Source organism: Lygodium microphyllum, chromosome 5 (genome assembly GCF_053477565.2).
Source record: "Lygodium microphyllum isolate KBCC chromosome 5, Lygodium_microphyllum_v1.1.10, whole genome shotgun sequence".
NCBI classification, from domain to species: Eukaryota; Viridiplantae; Streptophyta; class Polypodiopsida; order Schizaeales; family Lygodiaceae; genus Lygodium; species Lygodium microphyllum.
In genome coordinates this window covers 68,495,873-68,512,328 of record NC_141139.1, presented here as the reverse complement: position 1 = coordinate 68,512,328, position 16,456 = coordinate 68,495,873, and the positions used below count along the sequence as shown (strand labels likewise).

At 37.6% G+C, this 16,456-nt stretch overlaps 1 protein-coding gene across 1 annotated transcript; it reads left to right on the top strand.

The window, feature by feature from the left end:
* The first annotated feature begins 14,220 nt into the window (after positions 1–14,220).
* Positions 14,221–15,558, top strand: LOC148035938 (pathogenesis-related protein 5-like). Its single transcript, XM_087679047.1, has one exon. It carries the CDS (start codon positions 14,413–14,415, stop codon positions 15,007–15,009), a length of 597 nt encoding a protein of 198 aa, XP_087535173.1. The 5' UTR covers positions 14,221–14,412; the 3' UTR covers positions 15,010–15,558.
* The last annotated feature ends 898 nt before the right edge of the window (positions 15,559–16,456 follow it).

Here is a 16,456-nt window from a genome sequence, read left to right as displayed (position 1 = left end):
TTGGGATCTTCATGCTAACACGTCCTATTTTGGCCTTTGATGGTTAGTTTGGGTCATGAGTTAGGTAGCCTATGAGAACCTTCTTACTTTATCATGGATGCATAAGATTATGTATCATCATATTCATCAGACACCCCTTGTTGTTTATGTAGGGGTTTAGCTAGTAACATGATGATGCACTTAGCATAGGGCCTAAGGAGCCCTCATCCTTGGCCCGTTTTGTGCTTTATTAGAGTTATGTTAGGGTCAAGGACTTGTTTCAATAGTACGATATTGAATGATAGTAAAGTGTTGTATTCCATAAGGCCAAGAGGACCAGTCTCTTGGTTTTGAATTGTTATATTCTTTTAGGCCACAAAAGCTACAGGATATTGTGGAATGTCTTGTGGATTTTGGGGAGCCAAAGGAGATATTGGCTGAAGGAAGTGACATTGAAGGTTTGCTCAAGATTGGTACAACTTACATCCCTTCCTAGTATGCCAATGTAATGCAATATTTACCTATATGAGGATTTGGGGTTCCTTTATCGAAGTCTAAAAAGAGAAAAATCAAGCAACAAGCACTACGCTTTTTGATTATAATGGGTGTTCTATATCAGAGAGGAGTATAAGATATCTATCACTGTTGTGTAGTACTTGATGAGGTATCTTTCATTCTTGAGGAGTGTCATGATTCAGCATGTGGGGAAAATTTTTCTAGATGGCTTATAGTCCAAGAGCTCTTTGGTTAGATATTAGTGGCTATCAATTTTCCAAGATAGTTTCAGTTAAGCTAAGCGATGTCATGTCTGCCAAAGACACGATGCGAGTGAGAATCGTAAGTGGCCTAAAAACCCTATTTTTGTTACATTACCCTTGGAGAAATTTGTGAGACTAATATATCCTTCATTAGCTAAGCAAAAGAAGTATATTACTGTAGCAATTGACCAATTTACAAAGTTGTGTGAAGCTTGAGCAATAGTGAAGGATAATGCTAAGGAGACAACCTGTTTCATAATGGAGTAAATTGTTTGCCATTTTTCTCCACCGAAGGAAATTGTGTTTGATCGAGGGACACTTCTTGAACAAAGTTATCGTAGCCTTGACTGAAGCTTTGAAGATTAAGCACAACAAGACCACCCCATATAATCCTCAAGCGAACGGTTAGGTTGAGGGTACAAATAAACAATTGGTTGGTGGAATCTTATCCAAGATCGTATCGTAAAGAAAGCATGATTGGGATATAAAATTGTATGTGGTAGTGTGGGCTTATAACATGACATGCAAGAGAGCTACATGCCACACCCCATTGAAGCTAGTGTATAGGGAAGAGTGTGTTTTTCCATTGGAAATAGACCTTCCCACTGTGTTTTGCTCTTAGTCATTTGTTGAGAGAGGCAAAGGCCTTACAAAAATGATATGCTTCTCTTGCACATCTTGATGAGATTCGGTTGCAGGCTTTACTATATCAAGAAGTAGGGAAGCGGAGAATGAAGACCCTCCATTGTCTTTAGGCTGAGACACACAAATTTGCGAGGTCTGTTGGTGTTGTATTATGATACTTGTCGTGAGCTATTCCCAGGTAAATTAGAACCCAAGTGGGATGGACCATACAAGATTGTACATTCAGGAAAGAATGTCTCTATAGTCCTTCTAGAAAATTTGTAGGGGGTGGAGTTTAAGAATAAAGTTAATTTTAATAAGTTAAAGCCTTAGTATGTGTAAAAGTTGATGTGGGGCTTGGTGCTTGTGCAAGTCCTTCAAGATTTAGCTTTGATTTCCAGTAGGCACCAAGACGATTAGATGGAAAAATAAATTCCTATCTATAGCATTTTCATCCAGGACAACGTTACCATCAAGGTCTAGTGATCTTGTGGAGTAGAGGGTATTAGGTTTTTGAGTGGCAAGATGGGTCTTTTGCATGGGAGATTAAGGTCTATTGCCACCATTGTTAGTGAATTCTGACTAGCATTCCTATTGAGTTCAACGAGGAAGGAGGGAGTGTACCTATTATACATCCTCTCTCTCAGCTCAATTTTGATTATGAAGAGTACAAGTAAGCTAATTAGTAAAGTGTGGCCGATCACTGAAGACTGGATCTATACTCTGTATTTTGATGGAGATTCTAGAGGGCCTACTAAACATGCGAGCATTGGTGTGGTCATTAGAGATCCCCAATGTCGGGTTGTCATGAAAATTAGAGTCTATTTATGACCCTCTTTTACTAATAATATGGTAGAATACAAGGCCTTGATCATGGGGCTACATATAGCCCGATGTGGTGGTATCTGCCAATTATTGGTTAGAGGTGACTCACAGTTACTAATCAATCAGCTAAGTGAGACCTATAGTTCTGGGATTCCATTTTATGAAGATACCATTTGCAGCCTTGAATATGTTCAATATATTTGAGATAGTGACCTGTCAGTTAGTTCCTCGACAGTGGAATCACTTTGTGGATTCCCTGGCTAACTATGATGTGGTTGAGGATGTCTTTTTCAATTGTGGTGTAAGGGAGCTCTTACAAACTATCCCCTAATATTAGCCCTAGACTACTTTGGGGCCTTCATGCCGACACATACCTTTTTGGCCGCTGAATATGGTTAGTTTGAGTCATGAGTCAGGAAGCCAGTGAGCACCTTCCTATTCTGTCAGTTAGTTCCTCAACATTGGAATCACTTTGAAGATTCCGTGGCTAAAGTGTGCTTTTGTTGAGAATGTCTTTTTCGATTGTGGTTTAGGGGAGCTCTTACAAGTACCCCTTAAGATTAGCCATGGGCTACTTTGGGGCCTTCATGCTGACACATCCTATTTTGGCCGTTGATTGTTAGTTTGGGTCATAAGTTAGGTAGCCAGTGAGGACCTTCTTACTTTATCATGGATGCATAAGATTATGTGTCATTATATTCATTAGACATCCCTTCTTGTTTATGCTGGGGCTTAGCTGGTAACCAGATGATGCACCTAGCATAGGGCTTGAGGAGCCCTCATCCTTGGTCCGTTTTGTGCTTTATTAGAGTTATGTTAGGATCAAGGGCTTGTTTCAATAGTACGCTATTGAATGATAGTAAAGTGTTTTATTCCATAAGGCCAAGAGGGCTAGTCTATGGGTTCTGAATTGTTATATTCCTTTAGGCCAAGAGGACCATGTGCTTGTTTGGTGCGAGTACATGTAATGCTTTTCTGTTTGAGTGATTGCATTAGACATGTTTGAGGAAGAGTGCCTCGAGGAAGCCTTCACTGCACGAGAGCTTCTTGTTGCCATTCCAGATGGTGTCGTCACCTTTCTAAGTTTTGAGTTTTTTCCTCAAGCTGATGATGTTATTTGTTTATGTGAGGGTTCTTTTCTTTTCTTTCTGGGGACCGATTATCAAGGCATGAAGCCTTAGAGTTTGGTTAGGTATATTTGAGGGAGGTTTGAGAGGTTGTTTACCTTCTATTAAGACATTGTCAGGCATTAAAGACCTCTTTTCGAAGGAAGTCCTAGTGACCATGTCCTTCCTCCTTGTTAGGCAACTATTTTAGGAGCCCTTGCTATGGTGACACAGTCACCGAAGCCTTCAAAGATAAAAAAGAAGAGTAAGATTTGAATATACTAGAAAGGTAAACAATACAAGGGTGTGTAAATAGGCATTCTAATCTCTTAAAAAGAAAAGAAAAGAAAGAAAACTCATGAAAAGCAGACGATTATCACTTTTCAGAGGCTTGATATTTTCTTGGAGTGGATTCAAGTTGGCATCAATGCCTTGTCTTCCTAAGGGTAGCAAGTAGCCAAAATAAAGTATAAGGAAGGTTGGAGTAAAAATAAAAGTAAGCAAAAAAGAAAAGGATTACGCACTGGCTCGCGAGAACTTGGTAGGTTATAGATGCCGAGTTAGGCCTTGAGGCCAATGCCCTGTTCTCCTTTGGTCACTCTGCACTTAGCTCCCTCCTTTTTACATGCTTGAGTATGTAAAAATTTAAAAGATAAATGTGTGTTTTTAAAAAAAATTTCATGACTAGGCTATAGGAGTCCTCGCCTAGTCAGAATTCCTAGTCTAGTTGTCCTAAATTGATAGGTAGTTCAAACCACCACTAGGATGACCTCTTTGCTAGTTCTTTCAGCTAGTTCGTGTTTTTCGATGGTTGACACGTGAATCAAAGTTGGATGGATCATTAGTGACCGTGGATTTGCCATTCCCATGGAATGAATATACACTAAGAAAATAAATTTTTATAATTAATCAGTTTGCACATGAAAATTAGTAATTTTTTGTAATTTTCTATAAATAAATAGAGAAAATTAAAGAAAAATGGAAAAAATTAAAATTTTTACATCATAAAAATAAAGAAAAATAAGATTAATGCATGTGATCATATAATGGAGCTGAAGCATAAGGTTTAGCCTTACTTAAGACCTATTTCTTTGTTAGAGTGAGTTTTTATCGCTTTCAATATAGATAAATAAATTAAAAAACCATGCCTACACTTATCAACGCATACAAAAGTTTAAACAATAGGAGGTAAGGGATTATTAAGGGTTGAAATACGTTAAATTTTGATGTTGAATGTTGCATATCATATATAGTTCGTGGGTTTTTAAATTTAAAGAGACTAGTAGCACGAGGAAGCTTGGTGCTAGCCCTAAGCAACGAAGCACTATTGTGTGTAAAAGAAAAATCATGAAAAGAATTTCTTTGCACTTTAACTCTATTGATTTTCAATGAATATTTGTCTGAGCATGGTGGTCATATTCACATTTGTATTTATGAAAATCATGGTATTGTATCATGGATGCATAGCACCTATTTGTATAAGTGAAGACCTGATGCTGAGAGTGTGAAGTATCCCAACCCATAGGGATAGATATTCAATTCCTTAGGGTTTATTTTATGAGATTTATCTATTGTATCCTAGATCATTTTCTCAAAATGGTGGACTTTGTTTTGAATTTATTTTATGTTCACGGCACATCTTTGGGCCAATCCCTAAGGTGTAGGAGAGCCATAGTGGAGTTGCAGTGATCAACTGAGACAGTGCTCCCTGTGTGTGTGATACGTGGTGCATAAAACAAATATATTTAGAGAGTCCTTTTGAGAAGTGGGAAAAATAATTAGTCATTAGATTATAAAAAATGTACAAATGTAAAGTTTTAGATGATGCTCCTAGCTGCGAGGTTGTGTGAGGTGGTTTTAGGTGAGTGGTAATGAGGCCCAGGCTAGTGGCTTAGAGCTACTGTCATGCCCGTTTTAGGTCCCGACAACTAGCATCATTATGTGATCTAGAACATGACATTTCTTCTCTTCACTATTGAAGCCCTTTTCTTTTATGTCCTCCTTACTTCTTAGAGTCCCCTAGGGTCTAATACTATAGATGAATTACATGGGTGTAGCAGACAGAATCTAAGCAAGCAGTAGAGAATACAAAACAAATATGAGAGACGAAAACTACTTTATATTCAAACAAAGTGATATAAAAATGGCTCAGTCTACCCATGTACTTTCATCGTGAAGCTTAGATGGCAATCTAAAGAGATGATATGCAAACAGATTAAGGCTAGCTAGAACAACTCTTATTGGGTGAAAGATAGATTAACCATGGCTTTGGAGGGGTCTTCCTTTTATAGCTGGAGAACTAGTCTGATCTGCCTATCCAACCTTTTTATGAACCTTTCCTAGTCCACTAGGGAATTCTATCTTCTCTCACCCTTCTTTGTTTTCTTTCATCTCTCCTCTCTCTCTTTCATCTCTCGTCTCTCGTCTCTCCTCTCTCTCTTTCATCCTCTTTCTTTTCTTAACTCTCTCTCTCCACCCACTACCCTCTCTTCTTTTTGTACTCTTTCTCTCTCTTCCATCTTCCTTCTTTTACCCTTTATCTCTCCCATCTCTCCTCTCTCTCTCTTTTCCTTAAAAATATTCCATTTCTCGCTCTCTCTCTCTCTCTCTCTCTCTACACCTACTACGCTCTCCTCTCTCTCCCATCTTCCTTTCTCTATCCTTCCTCTGCCTTCTCTCTCTACACCCTCTTCCTCTCTTCTCTCTCTACCATTCTCTCTTCCATCTCTCTCTCTCTCTCTCTCTCTCTCTCTCTCTACATACACAGACACACACTCTCTCTCTCTTCCTCTCTTCTCTCCATATCCTTTCTTTCTCTTTCCTCTCTTCTCTCTCTTTCTACCTTCCTTCCTTTCTACCACAAATTTCTACTAGAAATTGTAAAGAAATTAACAAAACAAACAATAAATAAAAATTTTAAACCAATCAACCTTCTATTCTCTCTCCCTCTCTCTCTCTCTCTCTCTCTCTCTCTCTCTCTCTCTCTCTCTCTCTCTATCCTCTTTCCTTTCATCATGTTTACAACAAACTTGGAATAACATTATTTTGGACTAAGCAAAAGCAAAGAAAAAAGAAGATATTTCCATTTTACCAAAGCAAAGAAGAAATTGATGGAAATAAAAAGAGAGAGAAGGTAATGCACTCACTTTCTTCAATTGGCACGGAGAAATGATGAGACAACAATGTGTATTTTGGGTTTTTTTCCAAATTTTACTAGTACTGGTATGTGCATCACAATTTTTTTTGAAATTGTGTTGAAATGGGCATGATGTATATTTTTAAAATGATGTCAAAATATGTGCTAGTGTGTGCAATTGAGATATTTTTTAAATTATGATTAAATATGCACCAAAATATTTATCACAATGCACATCAACAAAACCTTTTCCCTTGAAATATTGGAGTTTTTCATTGGTATATCATTCATCCCTTACGAAATATGCTGATTTTATACCTTACAACTGTCTCGAGAGTTATCATGTCAAAAAACCCCCTTGATGTCTTGTGTTTCTTAAAATCAACAACCATTATCTACTATAATATCATTCCTCATTTTGGAATCTTGATTACACAAAACTTTCCTAGAAGGGGTTAAATGCCCAACATAATCCTTTCCTAAAACTCATGCCTCATTGAAATTAATGTCAAGACCAATACAACCTTAAGATCAACAACAAATGCTGTAATGTTTCTTGAATGACCCTAGTAGTGCTTATCTTTGTGCTTTATAACAGTTGTCTAGCTAGCAAAAAGATCCTATCAATGGCCTTCAGTCAAGTTTTGGCCTATTTAGACAAAATTCAAGCTCAAAGATGAGAAACATTCTCATGTTAGAAAGTTTTTAGCCAAAATTAAGTCATCACTAAGATTTTTCCAGACATCCAAAATAGCTTAAGAACTATTTTAAACACAATTTTGATACATGCTGTCATTATTGAAGCATACATCATATTTATTGAATGATATAGGGTTGAAACCACATAAGGATAGATCATATTCAATCTCAAGCAAATGAGAAATAAAATTTAAAACAAACTAAAAACAAAGCAACCTTCTATTCTCTGTCTTTGTGTCTCTCCTTCCTTTACTTTTTTTCATTTTATCTTGTGTTCTACAAATTTTAAACAACATTATTTTGAACTAAGAAAGAAACAAAGCAAATAAGAAAGCATATATTTCCATTTTATCAAAGTAAGAAAGAAATAAAGGGAGAGAGAGAGAGAGAGAGAGAGAGAGAGAGAGAGAAGGTACTGCACTCTCCTTCTTAAAATGGCATAAAGAAATGATGACAGAGCACTACACTTTCAAGTTTTTTCCCAAATTTTACTAGCATTGGTATGTGCATCAATTTTTTTCAAAAATATGTGTGAAAATGGGAGTGAGAAATATTTTTTAAATTATGTCAAAATATGTGTTCGTATATGCACCCAAAATACTTTTCAAATAGCAAGTGAATATGCACCAAAAAATTTATCAAGAATTACCAACGCATATCAACTAAAATTTCTCCCTCAAAATGTTGGAGTTTTTCATTGGTATAGCACGAGGAAGCTCGATGCTAGCTCTAAGCAATGAAGCACTATCGTGCAGAAAAGACAACTCATGAAAAGAATTGTCTTTATACTTTCACATTGCTGATTTTCAATGAATATTTGTTTGAGCATGATGGTCATATTCACTTTTTCATTGATGCACCTTATGGTATTGTATCATTGATGTATAGCACTTGCTTGTATGAATGAAGACTTAACACTAAGAGTGCTAAGTATCCCAACCCATAGGGCTCGATATTCAGTTCCTTGGGGTTTATTTGGTGAGGTTTATTTATTATCTCTTAGATAACTTTATCAAAAGAGTGGGCTTTGTTTGGAATGTGTTTGATGTTCATGGTGCATCTTAGGGCCAATCCCCAAGGTGTAGGAGAGCCGAAGTGGAGGTGCATTGATCAATTGAGGGGTGCTCCCTCTGTGTGTTTGTTGTGTGGTCTATAACACTAGCATGTTTAGGGACTCCTTTTGAGGAGTGGGGGAAAGAATTAGTCATTGGACTATTGAAAATGTACAAATGCAAAGTCTTAAATGACGCTCCTAGGTGCGAGACTGTGTGGGGTGGTTTTATGTGAGTGGTAATGAGGTCGGGCTATTGCTTAGAGAAAATGTCAGGCCTGTTTTAGATCCTGACAACTAGCATCGTTATGTGATTTAGAACATGACATTTCATCTCTTAACTATTGAAGACTTGTTCTCTCATGTCCTTTCTACTTCTTAGAGTGCCCTAGGCTCTAATACTATGCAGAAATTACACGAGTGTTGTAGATAGAATCTAAGCAAGGAGTAGAGAATACACAATAAATATGAGAAAAAAACTATTTTATATTCAAACAAAATAATATAAAAATGGCTTAGTCCACCCATGTATTTTTATTCTGACGCTTAGATTGCAATCTAGAGAGATGATAGGCAAAGAGATTGAGGCTAGCCAGAACAACTCTTATTGGGTGAAAGATACATTAACCATGGCTTTGGAGGGGTCTTCCTATTATAGTTGGAGAACATAGTCTCAACTGCTTATCCGACCATTTTATGAACCTTTCCTAGTCCACCAGGGAATTCTATCTTCTCTCTGCCCTTCTTTGATTTCTTTCATCTCTCCTCTCTCTCTTTCTTCCTCTTTCTTTTGCTATCTCTCTCTCTCTCTCCGCCCACTACCCTCTCTTCTCTTTGCACCCTTTCTCTCTACTCTTTTTCTCTCTTCCATCTTCTTTCTTTCACCCTTCTATCTCTTCCATCTCTCCTCTCTTTCTCTTTTCCTTAAAAATCTTCCTTTTCTCCTCACACACACACACACACACTCTCTCTCTCTCTCTCTCTCTCTCTGTCTCTCTCTCTCTCTACACCTACCACCCTCTCCTCTCTCTTTCCTTACTTCCTCTCTCTTCCATCTTCCTTTCTGATCTATCCTTCCTCTCCCTTCTCTCTCTACACTCTCTCTGTCACCTCTCTCTCTCTCTCTCTCTCTCTCTCTCTCTCTCTCTCTCTCTCTCTCTCTCTCTTTCTCTCTCTCCCCCCACACACACCCCCCACACCCTCTTCCTCTCTTCTCTACATATCCTTTCTTTCTCTTTTGTCTCTCCTCTCTCTGTCTACCTTCCTTTCTACCACAAATTTCTACCCGAATTTGTAAAGAAATTAACAAGACAAATGATAAAATAAAATTTTAAACCAACCAACCTTCTATTCTCTCTCTCTCTCTCTCTCTCTCTCTCTCTCTATATATATATATATATATATATATATATATATATATATATTGCTCTTTCTCCTATTTGCCCTTTTTCCTTTTATTATGTTTATGAAAAAATTTGAACAACATTATTCTGAACTAAAAAAAAGTTGACGGAAAGAAAGAGAGAGAGAAGGTAATGCACTTACGTTCTTCAAATGGCATGGAGAAATGATGACACAAGTGTGTGTTTTTTGGGTTTTTTTCACAATTTTACTAGTATTGGTATGTGCAACATAAATGTTTTTAAAAAACATGTTAAAATGGGCATGATAAATATTTTTAAAATGATGTCAAAATATGTTTTGCTATATGCACCCAAAATATTTTTCAAATTGCAAGTGAATATGCACCAAAATTTTTATCAAGAATTAGCAATGCATATCAACTAAACTTTCTCCCTCAAAATGTTGGAGTTTTTCATTAGTATATCATTCATCCCTTGTGAAATATGCTAATTTGAGGTAGTGGGAAGGCTAAAAATAAGGCACATTCAAAACTGGAAGTAGTCAATCGCCTTTATGAATAATTAGGCTTATAAGGCTTTTAAAATTTTCATTGCTAGGTGTTCTACAAAACTCACTTATATGCCCACAAGGGCTATTCTTATTTAATCTTATAAAGATAGGTTTTAATGTTAGTACTACTTCTTGATATGTTGATAGACTTACAATCTATTGATACCTTACAAGTGCTTGAAGAGTTCTCATGTCAAAAAACCCCCTTGATGTCTTGTCTTTCCTAAAATCACCAACCATTACCTACTATAATATCATTCCTTTGAGCATTTTGGAATCTTGGTTATATCAAACTTTATTAGAAGGGGTTGGATGCCCAACATAAACCTTTCCTAAAGTTCATGCCACATTGAAATTAATGCCAAGACGAGTGCAATTTGAAGATCAATATCAAATGTTGCAAAGTTTCTTGAATGACCCTAGCAATGCTTATCTTTGTGCTTTCTAACACTTGTATAGCAAGCAAAAAGAGCCCATCAATGACCTTTAGTCAAAATTTGGCATGTTTAGCTAAAGTTGAGGCTCAAAGATGAGAAACATTCTTGTGTTAGATTTTTTTAAAATCAAAATTAAGTCATCACCAACATTTTTCCACACATCCAAAGTAACTTAAGAACTAATTCTAAACACTATTTAGATACATGCTATCATTATTAAAGCATAGATCATATTTATTGAATTATAGAGAGTCAAAACCACATAAGTATAGTAAGTAACCCATACAACCAAAATGATATCCAAATTTTCCCAATCTATACAATCTCATTCTACACTATGATTTGAGTTTTTATAGGAAGAAATACATGCTTGAAGTTCTAAGGAATGGGAGATTAGATCCTAAGAGACTACTAGAAAGGCAAGGAGAACAAAGAGAGGACCTTCCCACGAGATTAGGCCATTGTCCAAGTAAGGATATGATGAGAAAGGAACTCCAAAGAGCCACTATCTATGTAAGGAGTTGCATCTTAAATAACCTTTGAAGCATCCTATTCAATCTTCTGACATGAGATATTTTGAATCATCGCAAAGTGGACATGAAACACAATATTATTGGTACTTTTATCTATTTTCTTGTCAATCTTATTTTATGTTCCTATGGATGTTGGCCATCTTTTACCTCAATTCTTAAAAGCCAGAGTTATTAGTTTTTCCAGTAGCATACTGTTCTATTAAGAAGAGCATATTGTAGATATATTGAAGCTTTAATTTTACATTAAAGAGGAGAAAAACGAGCTAAAATCAGGTTGATAGAGAAAGTTTTATGAAAGAAGAGGATATGCAAATGTAGGGCAAGGAGGACAAACTATGTAGGAGGGAAATCTTTTAAACAATGTCCAACATAGAGAGAAGGAAGAGAAGAATAGATTGTTAGATTGATATAGAGGAAAGTTGACATAGTGACTATTTGGTAACAAAATACAGAAAAAAAAAGAAAGATTCAAAATCTGAGAAAAGTGACACTCTACATAAGTGGTATGTATTTGTCATTCTCTGAGTTGCACCACATATTACCATGTCTCATACAAGAATGGTTAGCTTTGGATGTTTGTCTCTCCTTAAACCTTAGTTACTTAGCAACTTATTAATTTTCTTAAAACACTCCCTTTTATTGAATTTTGTGCTTGATGTTTCACTGATGGTATTAGAGGGAGAGGGAGGTCAATATGAAGCTATGGTGTTTCTGTAAAATCCCTCTTGCATGCTTAAAACTAGTATGTAGAAAATACATTGGTATGGTTACCAAGGCCTTAGAAACTAGCTTCCTAGTACCACAACCACTTATGAGTCCTATTACTACAACCACCATGAGTACATGAGAGTAACCCAATATATAAAAACAATCATAGGTTAAGTCACGAAAATAAAGCATGTACAAAAAACAAAGAAATGAGTTGTTTTTTTGTGAAACAAGACAGCACTCGGGTAAGTTACTCACGAATATATGTGTGTATCACGTGGGTTCAAAATAAGGTATTTTTAGAATACCATTTTTACACATTTTTTACATACAGAAAGGTATAATATAAAGGAGTTATTTACAGATTGAATAGAAAATGGTTATGTTTTATTTAGGAAAATGTTAGAGATAAGGATATTTATAAATAGGCTTTGAACACACGTGATGTAGAGGATATACATATAGTAACATCCCCAAGACACAACACCACCCAAAAACAGTCATACTTGGCCCTTACCACTCCAATTGTATGGATAAACAAAAAACCAATTATTTGAATATAAAAGGGAAAGCAATCTAATTGTAAAACTCCAAGAAAGCTGTCGAATGGATGCTCTCCACTCTATGTTGAAGACTCAATAACCATCAAATTTCGCTGATCCAACAAAGAATTTGAACGTGCCGTCATTTTCAATTTCTACTACTGCATCTTATACAAAATAGTGAGCTAGTCCATCTTATGCCAATGTACATATACTGCACAATGTTGTAACTTCTTATGTGACTTCTATCTCAACTATTGAAGAACCCATTAAAATGGAAAAGGGAGAAAATACCAATCAATCAAGAGTAGTAAAGAGGTAATAGATGTAAATCTATTTGTGCATAGCTCTAGTAAGTCGAAACATTCTATTGTCTTCAAACTAATTACTTATAGAAAAGACCACTTGCTATATCTTAACTAACCTAGGAGCCTTACAACAAGACTAAACTCAAGCAACAACTCATTGCCAATGACGTAGCATGAATATAAAAACATTCTAGCTTGTCCATGCAATAGTAAATAAAGCCTATCACGATCTTGAACTCAAACTTATTACACTTATCCCTTCATATTGCACCAATCTCTCTTCTATCAAAGTCCAAGATTAGAATCTTGTTCTTGATGAATTGGGATGCCATCAGAGTATCACTGAACAGGTCAAAGGTTGCATCAGGAAAAATGGTGAACAATGTAGAACCATGAAGACTACTAAATGCAGTCCCACCAATGTGGCTCCCACATCCCTCAGTGTAAAGGTTACTATACATAAGCTTTCCTTGAACAACAAATGGAAATATCATCCTCTACACCCTAAAGTTCTAGTTGAAGAGGAAATACATGCTACCAGTACGCTAGGAAGACAATACACAACATGGGATGCCATAATGCTATTATATCACATACCTAGCTGATAGGTCATAGGGCATAGATGATTATGCTATGGTTCAATATATCATGAAGATTTGTGCGTGGCTATTTAAATATATTTTCATAAATGTAATTCTAGAATTCTATTTTAATGTTAGTGTGTTAAATTGTTGGTGCTACATAACCCTAATAGACCATTGAAGAAGGGCATTTAAATGATGAGGAAAAGAAAATCCTTCTTCAATAAAGGATGGATGAGAGTTCTCCTCATCTAAAGAAGCATGGTAGTGTAAATTTCAACCTAAACTTGGTTCGGAAGGATGATAAAAAAGGTTACCCTTCAACAAAAGGCATAGTTGCTTTCGAATTTGAGGGCTCTAAGGTTTGACAACGTCGTCCTCCCATGTGGTAATAAGCACGAGGTGAAATGGAAATTCCTTCTTCAATAGAGGACTTTGAAAGTTTTACTCATCTAAAGAAGGGCAATATTGTCAAATTTAGCCTAGAAGGACGACGAACCGAAAGGTTGCCCTTCAACACAAGACATAGACATTGATAGAAGGAAGTTGTCGAGACCTTCAGCCCTCAAATTTGAAAGGATCGAGAGCTGCTGGCCGCTGAAGGGCTTTTGAAGCCGTGACGACTTGCTCCCTTGTGGTAATAAGCGCTGTAGACTTTGACAAAGGACTCACGCGTTGGTGACTGCTTCGAAGGAGGACTCATCCGGCCTTCCCAAACTCTAATTCCGCATGCCCCGGTCGAGAGCGTTTCACGTTTGAACAAGAGACGTAGCAGCGCCGTTCAAAAGCAAGTTTTTCCATGCTTGCCGTTTCCTTGGATGGACAACAGACGTAGCAGCGTGCGACCGCGTCGGCCGCACACTCTAGACAGCTAATTCATCCACGGGTCGATGACGTCGTCCGCTGACATTTGAGGACGTCCCAGGACAACTAGTCATCTAGTTCTATCAGTACTTTGCGCTGCTAATTATATATAAGACTCGGATCGGTAAACGAAATATGAATCAAGACGAGGAGCATAGGCGCAGATCATAACACAACGCAACAGACCTTACATTTCACTCAGAGCAGACCTACTCCTCTTGATAGAGCCCGTACAAGAAACGTCACTCAGAGCAGTACTCTTAATAGAGGCCGCATCAGAAACATCAGGCTGCGCGTCCAATACTTTCTTCGATAAACGACACTACAAATTGTCCGCAAGCGACGATATGGCTGGTGCAAGCTGCTGCAGGTCATCGCTGGTAGCATCACTGGCCGTCGTGACAATGATACTGATGAGTATGACAAGTGAGTTAATAAATATTGTATCGGCCACTTCCTTCAATGTGGTAAACCATTGCGGGAGCACCCTGGGCGTGCAAGTGCGGGAAAACGCCGGCGGTCCGTCCATAGGGACCACAGGCTTCTCCCTGGCGTCCGGCGAGACAAGGTCTCTGACGCCCCCTAATGGCTGGTCGGGCAACTTGGGGACAGGCACGCCGAGCCTCCTGGCCGAGTTCACCATCAACAACCCGGCGGGCACGGACTTCTACGACGTGAGCGCCGTGGACGGCTTTCAGCTGGGTGTGGGCATGAGCATCACAGGCGACGGCGCCGGCGTTTCCTGCAGCGCGGCGCGCTCCATCTGTCCCTCGGGAAACATCAACGGCAATGCTTGCGTCAACCCCAACCGCGACGACCCCAACACCGGTTACGCCCAGAACGTGCGCGCCTCCTGCCCTGACGCCTACAGCTGGTCTAAGGACGACCACGCCACCCACGGCACGCCCACAGGGGGCACCTTCGCCATCACCTTCTGCCCCTGAATACCTACCTATCTCCATTAATATACGGCCTCCCGCACTAGCGCCAGCTAGTTATTATAAGCGACTGTGTACCAGACCAGCGGTGCGTTGTAATAAAACGTCCGTCGTCCGGTTAATATGCATTCATCTGACATGACTTGACTCGGATGAAATTTCCATGGTCGAAATACTAAGTTCCCCATAGTGATTCGAGTATCCCTTATTACTTCGGAGAGTGCTTTAATAAGTGATAATTGAGTACGTAGTCGCAATCAAGAGTCTAAACACACAAAAGGCTAGATAATTCTATCTGTCATCATGGCAATGATCAACTGAATAATACACTACACACTAGATTGCAAGCTAGCAAGAATGTCGGCAGCTTGTCACGTTTGTACAATGGGAGTTATTTTTGAAAAGCAGGGTTCCATAGAGCTCCTTGGTAGGGGGTTTCTTTTCACAATATCATTGCACGCTTCATAGATAAAGGTTTGTGCGTTGCTAGAAGAATAAGGCCTTTATTAAGAGAGGCATGGGCATGGAACTATAACTTAATATATCATATCTGTGCTACAGACTTGTTTGATTTGGTGCCTAAATTTTCCCTCCCACAATATTAACATTATGTAAAAAATAATTCCTCTAATAAAACTATTTGATGATTTAAGATCACTGTAAAAACCCTAATGGGTATTTAGAGCTAAAGACATGTCATATAGTCCTACTTACTCTATCAATATAATCTGATCCTCAAATTCTTTGATATATAAATCATATGTTTACGAAATGATGAATGTAGAATAGATGGATATGCTTATGTTTAATGAAAGGAGTTCTTGCATATCATAACAACTCCAAGACAACCATGCATCCAAGTTGCACAAGTCATGCACTCTCTCTCTATGGATGAACTTGAATATGATGAAATATGCATGATAGGGTTGTGGTTGGATCTCAAATTTTTTTTCTTCCCTGATTATACAGATTCATAATACCAACACTAGATTCAAATGTTATTGTCTATTTGTGTATGTGCTTTTGAGTCCTATGCACATTGAATTCAAACTTAGGTTTCTGTGAGAGACATTTTTATTTAGGATATGATTTATGCAAGAGCAAGTGAGACAACTTCACACACTATTAGATATTTGAGATATCTAGTAGTTAAATCATGGATTTTGCAAGTCTTGTAGTATTTATAGTCCTAACTTTTCATATTATTATGAAGCTATGGATGATTGTGGTACTCAATGCACTCCTTGAGACAACCTATACCTTCATAGTTTTTTCAACAAATTTGTATATATGCACATGCGCAATCACTTACTTACAAAAAGTATAGCATAACAAGTCAAATCAACATAAAAATGTGGTCTTCAACAAGAAGTTCAGGAGTATTATGAAATGCAGCAACGATATTCACAATTCTAGTATGGTTGTAATAGGGAGATTTGTCAAATATCACTAT